Source organism: Electrophorus electricus, chromosome 16 (assembly GCF_013358815.1).
Source record: "Electrophorus electricus isolate fEleEle1 chromosome 16, fEleEle1.pri, whole genome shotgun sequence".
Lineage (NCBI taxonomy): Eukaryota > Metazoa > Chordata > Actinopteri > Gymnotiformes > Gymnotidae > Electrophorus > Electrophorus electricus.
Genome location: NC_049550.1, coordinates 17503758 through 17518075, shown reverse-complemented (window position 1 = coordinate 17518075; position 14318 = coordinate 17503758). Strand labels below are relative to the sequence as shown.

The window sequence follows — 14318 nt, the reverse complement described above, 5'->3', positions numbered from 1 at the left end:
CAGAATGACTTACATTGTTATAGTGTAAGGATAACTTTTCAGAAATCACAATCAGAGCAGCAAATAAAAGAAATTGCTCTTATTAATTTCTCTTTTAGGCTTCTCAAGAAAGAAGTCAGAATTAACATTGGTTATTGACATCCATGTGGGATTCGTTTCCCTTGGCTGGTCTTCACTGTTCCCACTTATTTTGCTCCATTCTGTGACAGCACACCCCCTGCCCTGAACACAGTCCAAGATGGAGGCCTGGCTATGCTAAGATTCATCAGGACCATGGGGACAACCCAGAATGTAGGACAGATTTTACAGAACCATGTGGTAACATGTAGCCTCGGCTGGGCTCCACCAAAAGCAACGCTAAGCAAAGATAATCTATAAATGGTTGAGCAAGTACGACACTGAACACTCTCTCTCACACATCTAAGATGATCTTAACTCTACAATGATTTTGAAAAAATGGGCCCTGAGCAGATGTTTTAACAAGATGATATATTTCTGTGAAGAAGTTAAACACCAAAACCTCAAGGACAAAATAACCCATTATTTATGTATTCCATGTTTCATCGTGACACAGGCACCAATATAATTACACTTCTCTGTTGTTCAGCCTTCTCTGCAAAAAAGCCGATCTGCATGTTTTTATTCCAACCCTGCCAATGGTCACCTGAAACAATTGATCAGTTTTTACTGAAAATTGATTAATCAGGTGAAATCAAAGCCCTCAGCCTCCTCTGTGCAGGGGCGACCTTGACTCGGCAGACACAGCTGTGAAAACAGAGCTGTCTGGGTGTTAATTAGGTGTGTTGTGAAAACTGCTTTTTAGGCATTAAATTAGGTGTATTATGAAAGCTGTTTAATTGTCTATTTGCACTGCCAGTGTGTATGAAATTGATTCATAATTCAGTGGTACAACAGAACCAGAGGTGGAATGAGTCCAACTCCTAAAATAAGGCCTAGACCAATGCAAATATTGCACTAGCAAAGAAACCTTGCTGCTGCTGTTTGAAGCATTTGAAGGCATGGGAATACAGAGAGGACTGGTGTCTTTTGATCATTTAACAAGCTTATGACCGTATATAAAAGAGTGTGAGGTGGTTATGAATGGTAGAGATGGACAAATATTTAGTTCTTCCTTTCCTATGTTTCTTCGCAAAATTTTAAGTGCATCAGAGATCACCCCGGAAACCCTTTTTGAACAATTCTTTTTGACTGCTACCTGAAAAGAGGAGGGCTGTGTTTAGCCCAACCTCATGACCAGACAGTGGGAGAGAGAAGACCCTTCTGAGCTTGAGGAAGTTTGGCCATTCACTGGACTATGTCTGAGAAAGGAAATGTATACAAATACATTTTTGTTTTTCAATATTACTGCCTTTAATGACATTTATTTTTAACTCTTTGAAGCAGTCTGTTTTTAAGGAACATATTCACTCAATGTCAAGAATGACTGTTCATAGTAATCGCTGAGTGACTGGCCTTTAATGGTTAAATGTAAACATGCCCACATTCTTCTGGCAAACTGGGGGTGAGGATTTTGTGACCAAGAGAAGAACTAGACCTCTACACTGACACTGTTTAAAAATTTATTTATTCTTAAACCTGATTGGCCAATCCCTGTGGTCCTCAAAATCTGGGGGGAGGAGGAGGAAGAAGAAGATAGGGAAAAAATAAAAATAAATCAGTGGGTCCAGTCTATTTAACACCCCCCCCCCCCTTTAACTGTAAACTAAAGTTAATATTGTTCCTCCCTAGAGAAGGAGAGATATTTGTACCCAGGAAAAAGTCTTTTGTTCCCTTAACTGCTTATCTACATTTAAACAACAACAGGTTGAGGTCCACATATATTCTTGCCCATTCTTGACTGAGGGGGAGTCCATAATGCTTGGGCTGATATAAAAAAGCCAGGTTGAAACCAAGCTTTCTGTTCCTGCTATGAGTTCTGCTTCACCTCCTCACTGGCATGACTCTTTTGGTGTGTGCGGAAGCTCCCCAAGTAAACAAAGCTCTGCCCGCAGATGGAGCAATGATAAGGCCTCTCGCCCGTGTGCACCCGCAGGTGGGTCTTCAAGATGTCAGGCCGGGCGAAGGACTTGTCACAGTGAAGGCACCTGTAGGGTCTCTCCTTGGTGTGAATCCGCTCATGCTGCTTCAGGTTAATGCGGTGGAAGAAACCTTTCCCGCAGAAGGAGCACTGGTGTGGCCTCTCACGGCTCTCCCCCTTGTGTGTGGTCCTGTGGGTGTAGAAGTGCTTGGGATCTGCAAAACTTTTACCACAATGGTCACACAGATAGGGCTTCTCACCAGTGTGCAGGCGCTTGTGACGATTCAGGTGACCCGTCTGACTGAAGGCCATGTCGCAGTAGGAACAGTGGTAAGGCTTTTCCCCCGTGTGAATCTTCAGGTGAGTTTTCAGAGCCTGCGTGGTGGCAAAGGCCCTGTCACACACCGAGCACGGGTACGGCCTCTCTCTGGTGTGCACACGCTCGTGCTTCTGGAGGTGTGACCTGTGGTCAAAACGCTTGTCGCAGAAGGAGCACTGGTAGCGCCAGGCCCCTGTGTGGGTCCTCTCATGGTACTTCAGGTTCCCCTTGGTGGTGAAGCGGTTGCCGCATACACCGCAGCTGAACGGCTTCTCACCACTGTGAGTCACCATGTGCACCTTGAGAATAGAAGGTTTGGTGAAAGTCTTTGCACACATGGAACAAGTGTGGGGTCTGAGAGGCACTTCTCCACTGTGGCTTTTCATATGTCTTTTCAAAGACCTCAATGAGCTGAGCTTCTTCCCACAGACACTACAGGGAACGTAAGATGATTTCTGCTCATTTTTCTTCTTTTTTTCTCCAGAGCATTGGTTTTCTCCATCAGAAGACTCAATGCTGCCATCTAAAGATTATGGATGGTACTGTTAACACTTTTGAAGGAGCGCAAGTGTCTATTGCAAACAGTGGCTTGAAATAGTAATGTTTAAAAATAATTTTAAAACGAAAAAAAAACAACAACATTAGCAATTACAGTCTTGAAAATTAGGCATTTGGTTCCACCTTAGTTTCAAACATGAAATAAGTAATAGAGTAAAAAAAACAAAAAAAACAATTCACACTGAAGTGTCAACTGCAGCTTTTTCCCCCCAAAACAGTTCTATACATTTTCTTTATAATATTAATGTAAAAGATCTACTTACCTGAAGGTAAAAAATCAGCATCACTACTATTGTGTTCTTCATAATCACTCACATTATCCAATTTTCCCTGTGCTGTGATGTTTTCATTCAGCTCCAGCATTTTCCTGCAGTCCACCAGTCTAACTGAACATGTCTTTAATGGAGTCTGCAGTGTGTGCTGGTTTCCTCCATCATAGTCAGAGCTCAGGGCCTCTGTGGGGTTTGGGTCACTATAACAGTGTAGAGAGAGACTGGGTACAACATCCTCCAACTCCTGCAGTTTGGACTGATTCTCACAGCCACATACAGAATCCATTGTGGCTACAGAAGTCTGTTCAGGCGCACAAACAAGACACAGACTGGGTTCATCTTCCATGTCCTGCAGTATGTGCTGGTCCTCAGTGCTACAGTCGAGTTCCAGTGTCTCTGTGGGGTTTAGTTGAGTTTTACACATTGGAGACAGATTGGGTTCATTCTCCAGCAATGTATGCTGGCCTCCACCACTGTGATCAGAGTCCTGTGGCTCCGATTGATATAGTTCAGCTTTACAAACTGAAGTGGGAACATCCATCTCCTGATAGCAATATCAAAGAAAATATACAAAACTTTTGAGTCATATATCCACAACATATTAAATAAAATCAGTCAACAAGCATGAAATGTCATTTTATAAAAGAGCAAAATATCTAAAAGGTGCATCAGTGCTGTAGTTCAACAATGTGAATATTTCCTCAACTACAACCAAACACACACCTCAGACATAAGATAAAGAATCAACACTAAGACCTTAAGCACAGAGTATACAAGTCGGATATTTTCCTTCATCTTCAACAAAGGAACCACAAACCTCTTTAGAAAGCTTGTTTCCCTGTTTCCTTATTTTCTCCTCCAACAAAGCGATCACTTTTCTCAGTTCACAGACTTCTGTTTGTAGGTTTCCAATATCTTCCATGGAGAGGTCCGTCCCTACTGACTTTGTGCAGGATGTTTCAGTGTCACATAACAGGTGTAACTCTAGTAGAGCTTCTCCTCCCTGCTCAATGCAGCCCTCCATGCTGCAATGCTCAGACATCTCCAATGGTAGTGAAGATTATGGTTGTTAATATTACTATTATTTAAACAGCAGATCTACACACGATTTGTTCACTGCAGTTACCATACGTCTGAAGAACTTACACTGTAGGTAGAAAAACGTCACTCAAATATTTGCAAAAAGCACAAAAAGTAGAGGAAATCTACTTTCGAAAAATAGCAGCGCAGAACAATCGCCCTAAACCATTAATAATAGACCAGAAGAATCGTGTGGAGCGAAGGACAAAAGTTTTTGTACAGAGAACTTTAAAGCTAGCTAGCTACTATGCTTCAGAAAACGTCTGAAAACCTGTTACTGTAGAATTCTACGCCAAAGGTCTAACGTAACGTTGCTAGCTAGTAACGTTTGTTAATTCCTAATGTATTAACCTTATCTATAATCTTTGTTAAATTATTCATTAAGTGAACGCTTTAAACGTTGTACCGAATCTCACTAAAGCACAGGAAAGGCAACGACTCACATGACAATCACAGAGCAACGAAGTACACAATATCAGGAATAACCAAGCCTGTATGTTCCAGGATAGCTAGTTAGTTAGCTAGCTAGCGTTAGATAAACTTCAAAGTTTGTAGCTAGCTGCGCCAGCTATGTTATACACCTCTGCCATTAATTCAAGAGTTGCCAACCCATATTGTACACTCTACATTCTGAGTTTTGTAATTTTACTATTCGCCCCTTTAAACAACGTTAACCGTGAACGGCACATTTCGTTTTCGAAAGCGTGGCTGCATATATCTTCGAAGCGGCCCTACTTTAACTGCGCATGCGCTGCCAATTTTTAGCACTACGTCAAAAATGTCAGTCGTTCACTATGAAATATATATTCTCTTAATACAAAAAAAATCTAACAATGCTATTGAATCTGTACATTCTTTAAAGTTTATTTGTAGAATATTTATCCACAAAACATTTTTTTTTCAAATTCCATCCCAAATATATATTTATTCAAAGTGAAAATGGAACATTTGGCTACATCCCTTGACTTGATTAACAAGTAAGAAAAAAGAATAGGCCTGTTCGAGATAAGCTGCGCCCCGGTTTGGTGGTCACCGAGAGTAGTCTGCTGCAGTCACGGGTGGAACGTAGAAGAGAGCCGGCAAGCCGGACAGTTCTACCTGTCGCCCAACAAGTGAGCCGCCAGCTCTCACTGGATTCATAAAATTTTTTATAAAGACTGTAAAATTAAACTTCGCATGTGAACAACATAACCACACACAATAAATATTTGAATAGCATGCGTGTTCTATTAACTGCAAGTTTGTGGGAACCGTTTGTGAGCGGAGATTCTAGCTAATGCAGTACTGATGTTTTAGTTCGCGAAGCATCCAGTTCATGTCAAAGGCTCTTCGGTAAGAACGAAGGCTACTTAAAGTTGCAGTGTGTAAGATCGAAAGCGTCTGTTATTAGAAATGGAATACGACAAAATGATGTTTTCATTAATGTATTATTACCTGGTATTACAAATAGTTTATTGTCGCCGGAGACTTCAACCACGCAAATCTCGTCAGTACTGCCTAAATTCCATCAACACGCGAACTTTGCAACGAGAGGAGCGAACGCGCTGGATCTTGTTTACACAAACATTTCCAGTGCGTGCCGGGCGGAGCCCCGCCCCCACCTCGTATACTCTGATCACATGTCTATAATGTTGATTCCTGCATATAGACTGATCGGCAGACGCTCGAAACCGCTTCTGAAGCAGGTGAGAACCTGGCCAGCAGGAGTCATCTCTGCTCTTTAGGACTGTTTTGAGCAGACGACTTGGATCACGTTCAAGGAGGCTGCTACTGACGGTGGCACTGTTAACCTGGAAGAGTATACAGCATCAGTGACTGGCTACATCTGCAAGTGCATTGATGATGTCTCCAAGACCATCACCACACGCCCCAACCAGAAGCCATGGATGACTCCTGAGGTGCGCATGCTACTGAGGACCCATGACTCAGCCTTCAGAACAGGTGAACAAGGAAAACAAGAGCCAAACTGTCACGTGCGATCAGGGAAGCAAAGTGTGCACATGCACAGAGGATCCATGGACACTTCAAAGACACTGGTGACACACGGCGCATGTGGGAGGGCATTCAGGCCATTACTAACTACAGGAAAACATCACCTTCCTGTGACAGTGATGCCATCCTCCCAGATGCACTGAATGACTTCTATGCACGGTTTGAAGCGCAGAACAATGTTGCAGCAGAAAAGTCCATCCCTCCGCAAAATGACCAGGTGCTGTGCCTGACGGCAGCTGATGTGAGGCATACTCTGCGTGGAGTTAACCCATGGAAAGCTGCTGGACCAGACAACATCCTGGGCCGTGTGCTCAGAGAATGTGCTGACCAGCTTGCAGATGTCCTGACAGACATCTTCAATATCTCTCTGAGCTGCGCCATGGTTCCAACATGCTTCAAGACCACCACCATCGTCCCCGTACCTAAGAAGCCCACGGTGTCGTGTCTCAACGACTACCGTCCCATCGCACTCACATCCATCATCATGAAGTGCTTCAAGAGACTCGTCATGAGACACACCAAGACCCAGCTTCCCTCTTCACTGGACCCCCTGCAGTTCGCGTACCGCTTCAACCGCTCTACAGATGATGCCATCTCTACCACACTTCATCTGGTACTCACACATCTGGATAAAAAGGGCACCTATGTAAGAATGCTGTTCATAGACTTCAGTTCAGTGTTCAACACTATTGTTCCTCAGCATCTGATTGGAAAGTTGAGCTTACTAGGCTTGAACACCTCCCTCTGCAACTGGATCCTGGATTTCTTGACTGGTAGACCTCAGTCAGTCCAGATTGGGAGCAGCACTTCCAACACCACCACACTGAGTACTGGTGCTCCTTAGGGCAGCGTACTCAGCCCTCTGCTGTTCACACTGCTGACTCATGACTGTGCAACAATGCACAGTTCGAATCACATCATCAAGTTCGCTGATGACACGATCGTGGTGGGCCTCATCAACAAAGACAATGAGTCAGCATACAGAGAGGAGGTGCGAGAACTGGTAAGCTGGTGTAAGGTCAACAACCTGTATCTGAATGTTGACAAGACAAAAGAAATGGTTGTTGACTTCAGGAGAGCAAGGCAAGATCACTCCCCGCTTGCCATAAATGGCTCCTCAGTGGAGATCATCAAGAACATCAAGTTCCTTGGTGTTCACATAGCGGAGAACCTCACCTGGACCCTGAACATCAGTTCCATCACCAAGAGAGCCCAGCAATGTCTTTACTTCCTTCGCAAGCTGAGGGAAGCCCATCTCCCATCCTCACTATCTTCTACAGAGGTACTGTAGAGAGCATCCTGAGCAGCTGCCTCATTACCTGATTTGGGAACTGCACCGCCTTTGACCGCAAGACCCTCCAGAGAATAGTGAGAACAGCTGAGAAGATCATTGGGGTCTCTCTTCCCTCCATCACGAACATCTACATAACACGCTGCATCTGGAAAGCCACCAACATTGTGAAAGACCCCACACACTGCTCACATGAACTGTTCACCCTTTTGCCATCTGGAAGAAGGTACCGCAACATCCAGACCCACACCTCCAGACTGTGCAACAGCTTCTTCCCAGAAGCCATTAGACTTCTGAACTCTGGCTAACTCCAATTCAGATTCCAAAATGGGTACTTTTATAAATGCTTTTACACAGTCATACACACACACACACACACACACACACACACACAAACACATTGTTTTGCATTGGACTAGTGCTGAAGTCAAACCTCACACAAATAAACTATGCACTCCTGTTGCAGTCTTGCACATTATCCTACTTGCTGCGAGAGTACTGTACTAAACCAGCACTGTACTCTTTAACTATTCTGGCTGCTACTGGTGAATGCTATGTTCAGGGTAGCATGTCACTGATTCCTATGCACAACTCGCTTTACATATGCCCAGTACTGTGTACTGGACTAAATAATTGCACTGTCTACTCATTTTGTATTTGTCCTGTCCTGTATTTATTATTGTTTATTTAATGACATTTTTTCACTATATTGGACTGTTTGCACTTGTGTAGCATGTTGTCTGTTGCACTGTTGTTTTGTGTTGCACCATGGTCCTGGAGGAACATTGTCTCATTTTTGTTGTGTACTTGTATATAGCGGAAATGACAATAAAACCTCTTTGAACTTGTTATGTTAGAATGGACCCTTAATATCTACATTAGGACACAAAGCAAAACAAGACGATAACAACAACAGCACCGATACCAACACAATTGATAGCTACAATGGCGACAATAACAATCACAATGATCAACAAACCAGACATTCTTGGTTAAGATTTACTTTTAAACTGCTCACCGTATTGAAAATTTTAAATGGATACATTTCACCTTCTCTTTTACCCAGTTATGTACTGCCAAAATGATAGTAACTAAGCATGGTTATGTAAATCTACATAAGATTCCAATCTACTTGAAATAAAGATATAACTATGCATAATTATTTGCATTGATTACTTATTGCTTTTGGTGAGCCTGGGTACATTAAATTTCCTTTGACATGGATTTTGGATCACCAATGCTGACCAATATTTTGATTTAATCTTTTAAATTTATTCTCATTTTACATACATGATGAACTAAACGCACATTTGTAATCTTTTATCTCTTTATATTATAAAGTAGAAACTAAATTAGAAACATACATTATAACATTGTAAAAATACAACAAACAGAAACACAAAAAACCTGACTAAACCAGTGTTATAAAATACAACACTTAAAGTAACCACAGTTAGAACATAATGTGTCTGCATTTGAAAAAGCTACAGTGACTGCCAAAAGAGTAAGTTAGTTAAGTAACCAAGCAGCATCTTTAAAATGCTTAAGACACATGTATACAATCACAGTTCACTGTCAATCATTGGAGTCTCCACATGGTGTTTCTTTAGTGATTTACTCAGCATGTCAGGTAAGGTTACCAGATAGAAATCCTGATCAAGTCCATATACCAAAGACTTACCAGATTATGTTAAGGTAAGACTCCCTGGAAATTATCTACCAAGTGGATTATTTTTTTTTGCATACAGAACCAGTATGCTCAAAAGTTATTTATTCCTGAGAAAATTACAGGGTTAAAAATATGCACTAACCCAGCAGGGGTGCACTCACTGGTATGATGAAGATACCTCACCCAGCAGGGGTGCACTCACTTACGCAGTAATGATACCTCACCCAGCAGGGCAGTGGAGATACCGGTCACCAGAACTTAACTTGACCACAAGATAAACAAAATGAGTGTGAATCAGTAGCAGCGGGGAGTGCTGTGTTGCTATGGACCTGCGGCTGGCATCAGGACAGAGGTGGACCTGTCAGTTACAGCACATCTGCCAATTCATTGTTGGATGAATTAGAACTGTTTGGAAGAGAAACAAATGAACAGCACTGCAAATGCACTGCTGATATAAGTAAAAACAGAAAAACACCATCAGATAGAAGATTATAGTAAAATCTGACTTAAGACCTAAAATTAAATGCACTGCCATTTCCTACATAATAATAAGTTAAATTTATATTATATAATATTATAAGTCACTTTACAATGATAGTAGAAAAAAAATGTAGGAAATGTAGGAAGGTCACTGTTTAGCAAAAAGTCATTTTTGCAGTTATTCTCAAGTTATGAAATAGTCATTACACTGATACCTAGTGGCATGGATGTTTCAGATATTCAGTATTAAATATATTTTAAAACATGGCTGCCTCCATGTGGGCTTCCTGCATAAACTGACTCATGTGAGGACCACAAAGCAATTAGATTGTCTCATGTAAACTGCACTTTAAAGTGAAAATATAAAAATAATAATCACTTAATTATTATTTTAATATTGCTCAAATATTGTTTGCTTCTTTTTGGTGGTAAAATGACTTAGTGCTCCTTTAATACTCAGTTCAGTCAAAGATCAATGCTGTACCAACATTCGTCCAAATCACAGCCATGATGGAATCCATTCAGTTCAGGTCCAACAGGTTTTATGTGTTTATCAATGTCACATGAATTGAATTACAGACCATTCAGAGAGTGTTTGCATTAATAATGTATTCTCTGGTGGGTTTCACTCTGTACACTCACGTGGTGTTTTCTGCCCTGTGTCTTCTGAAGTGAGTGACAAGGTTGGATGCTTGAGCAAAACTCCTCCCACACTGAGAGCAGCGATAAGGTCTTTCTCCTGTGTGGCGCCTCTCATGGGTTCGTAGGCCCGTCAAGTCCGAGAACCGTCTGTCACAGGTGGAACAACAGTAGGGCTTCTCGCCGGTGTGTATTCTCCGGTGTGTTCTGAGGGATGCTGCCTGGGTGAACTGCTTCCCGCAGGAGGAGCACTGGTATGGCTTTTCGCCGGTGTGAACTCTCTCATGATCCTTTAGCCTATCTGAGCGAGTGAATGTTTGGTCGCAGAAAGAACAGGGGTATGGCCTCTCACCTGTATGAACACGGGAGTGGACAACAAGGCTTCCTTTTGTTGCAAACTGTTTTTTGCAGTGGGAGCACTGGTAGGGCTTTATCATTGCATCAGAGCCTTCAGCATGTGCTTTCTGGTGATTCTGAAATCTGTAAAAGAAGCTAAAGGATTCCCCGCACTGAGCACACTGGTATGGACCCTCTCCTGAGTGCATCCGCTCATGGCTTTTGCGATGAGATAAATCAGTGAAACTCTTCCCACAAAGGTTGCATGGGTAAAGCTTGTCATTGGCAGCATGCAACCCACAGTGGGATGCAAGCTGTGCAGATGTTGAAAAATACTTCTCAGCGAAGGAACTATGGCGCAGGTCATTTCCATTGTGTTCACTAAGGTGCATGCTGGGAACCAATTGTGTGAAGAATTCCTCTCTACGCCAAACACAAGAATGCGACTCTCCACCAGTGTCCCCATTGAGATGACTGTCTGTAATGTGGCATGAATCTAAGGATGTACTTCTACACACCCCTCCTTTTTGGATGTTATGTTCAGATGCAGAAGGGCTTTCATATGAGAATGACTGCATATGCACATCTAACAAAGAATTTAAAACAATGAGGCTCTTTCAACATGGTATGTGCCAGTTTAAACAAATGTACAAATGTGAAAATCTAAAATGACATTTATAAAAATGTACAAAAATTTCATGGATCAATCATTTCCAAAATCTAGATCTTATGTAAAATGTGTTGGAAGATATAAGACATACAATACTTACTTGAAGATTTAAAATTCTTCTGAAAATAATCATTCTGTTCTTCCTGTGGTGTTATGTTTCTATTAAGCTTCACCACAGTCCTGCAGTCCACGAGTCTCACTGAACACATCTTTAATGGAGTCTGCAGTGTGTGCTGGTCTCTACCATCACAGTCAGAGCCCAGGGACTCTGTGGGGTTTGTGTCACTATAACAGTGAGAGAGGGTTGGTACACTCTCCTCCAACTCCTCTTCACCATTGTAATCAGAGTCTTGTGCATGTTCTTGATGTATGTCTGTATAGCAGTACAAAGAAAGAGAGGGTACATCGTCCTGCAGTGTGTGCTGGTCCCCAGTGCTACAGTCGGGTTTCAGTGTCTCTGTGGGGTTTGGTTCAGTTTTAAACACTGGAGGCAGATTGGGTACATCCTTCAGTTCCTGCGGTGTGTTCGGGTCTCCACTGTGATCGGCATTCAGTGTTTCTGCAGGATTTGGATCACTATAGCAGTGCAGAGAGAGTGGCAGCATATTCAGGTCTTTCCCTTCGTCTTCACTTCCACACTGACGGCCCTGTGCTTCTGTGGAACTGGGATCACTGTAACATGGTAGGAAGAGTGCAGGTACCTCAAGCATCTGCGCTGTCTGCTTGTCTCCACTACCAGACACAGAATCACATATTTCCATCGGTTCCTGTTTAAAGACACAAGGAGGACAGGTTCGCCACAGCCGTACCCCGTGCTTGTCCACAACCTGGCAGCTGTGGTACTGTGAAGCAATGAGAGATGGTTCCTTCTTACAAACGGTTGACAGACTGGGAACATCTTCTGACTCCTGTACTTCATTCTCATTTCTGTTTTTTTGATGCTGTTTCTTAACAAGGTTTGTCTTAGTTTTAAAGAGAAGAAAATATTTGCATTACTAAAACAAAACAAGATATTAAGGATTAAGGACAAGCAAACAACAGATAACAGGATCACGCTGTGAACTAACGGTAATGTATACATTAGGATATATAGCTACATTTCAAAAAAAGATTAATTAAATAATAGTTATCTGACAACCCCTATGACTAAACCATTTTGCTGTACGGATTTTAAATACTAAATGGCACGTCCTAAAGGTGTTTCAGAAATATTTTACAGCTAGCTATAGCTAACAAAACAGCCAAGTCAGAGGAATGTATCCTACCTCAAACTCTCCTTTTCCTTCTCCTCTTAACTTAGCCTCCAGTGATGCTACCTCCTTTCTCAGTTCAGTAATTTCTTTTTGAAGATCCTCTAAACATCCAATATCCATCATGGAGAGGTCTGTTCCGATGGATTTTGTGTTGGTGGGGACAGTGTGGGTGTCTATTTTAAACTCTGTCCAGAAGTATGACATCCTGAGGCCGTCACATCAGAACGCTAGCAGCTAAATGCTAATATATGACTTACCTGGCAAGCAACTACGGTAATTCACTAATTAATTTAATCTAGCACTAAGATATGTCATCTTATTTAGCTACAGTGTAAAGAATCTCCGCCTTACTGCTTGGATCGGCTAACGACAACCAGTTGTGTGCCGCTTTGCTAGCTACAATGTTGAGAGTTTGCTTCAGCTTTGTGTAACTAGCGTTAAGTTATCTAACGCTAGCTATCTAGCTATGTAGTCCATTTGGAAAGCAGTTATGTATTTACTACATGTATATGAAAGCATACCTATATCTAAAGCATGCACTATTTTGAAGTAATCTCGCTTTGTCGGTCTATTACGTTTAGTTTTGTATCGAAGTGTTTACAAAGACTTCCACGTCGTAAACATGTTAGCTCGCTATTTACTTCCTATGGACCACGCGCATGCGTATTCAGTAGGTGCCTTGACATGAGAGTGACGTCGGGTAAAATGAAGCTTTTCATAGTTAAACCAGAGAGGGTTTGATTACCCACAGAAATGAGTTATTTAGAGGAAACAGGGACATGATTCTAGAATTGTCTCAACCTACAGGAGCCTCTCGCCATCGAATTATTTCAGTTTTGTAGAGTATCTCTGATGTCAGTATATTGATTAGATGTATATTTCTGTTAGGATGCGTACAGGGTGTCACCAGTTACTTTGAGTTCCAGTACTTCGAGCTGGAGAGCAACGTGCAAGTAGGGTATAGAGGCAAATTATGTTGAGTGCAAGAGAGTGTATGTAAACAAGATTGGTTGCTGGGGTCTTCTTAGAGCTTCTTAGAGCTTCTAAGGAACAAAAGAAACTATAACCCTGTACCGTGAAAATCTCAGTAGATCATAGAAAATAATCACCGGCAGATGTCAGGGCTGGAGAGCAAAAGTGCTCTCTTCTTGGGTTGTGAAGGGATAAAATAGACTCAAACTGCTCCTTCAAAGAATGTAGCCAGCTAGTTTTTGGAATGGCATTATTTTTTTTGCCGTATTTCTGCATGCATAAACAGATTGTTGATGTAGAGAAATGGTGAGACAGCGAATGCGCAGGAGAGTAAGACTGAGCTCACAAATAAATGAACAAACAAACTTATATTGATTACAACATTGATTTTTTTCTTCAGGGTGGTATGGCCGAAAGCGGTGGAAAGCGTCACAAACGCGCCCTTTATGGATTACATCGACAGCGTGGCTACAGAGACAACGTGCCTGATTAAGCCCTTCTCGAAGGGATAAAACAATGCCTTACACAATTCTTTTGGTGTTTTTGCTTGCCATTTTTCATTGCTTTAACGTGCTGTTCCTCTCTGCAATATGCACGATGATCCGTTGCTTACAATTATATGAAGCTCATTTTCTGGCATAATTATCACAGTGTGTCGTTGTATTGGACACTACTTCCTACAACTAACGTCAGCTATCAACCTCTTCATCCATACGTTCAGTGAACAAATAGGCGACAACTCAAGAGAC

The 14318-nt window shown here is 42.0% G+C and overlaps 1 protein-coding gene across 1 annotated transcript; it reads right to left on the bottom strand.

Annotated features, from left to right (window-relative positions):
* Positions 1–1321: 1321 nt before the first annotated feature.
* LOC113591572 (zinc finger protein Xfin-like) lies at positions 1322–13226 on the bottom strand. The gene is made up of 6 exons (XM_035534733.1): positions 12610–13226; positions 11445–12306; positions 10341–11260; positions 4005–4238; positions 3179–3731; positions 1322–2880 (listed from the first exon to the last, which is right to left on the bottom strand). Exons 1-6 carry the CDS (start codon positions 12799–12801, stop codon positions 1928–1930), a joined length of 3714 nt encoding a protein of 1237 aa, XP_035390626.1. The 5' UTR covers positions 12802–13226; the 3' UTR covers positions 1322–1927.
* Between the last annotated feature and the right edge of the window lie 1092 nt (positions 13227–14318).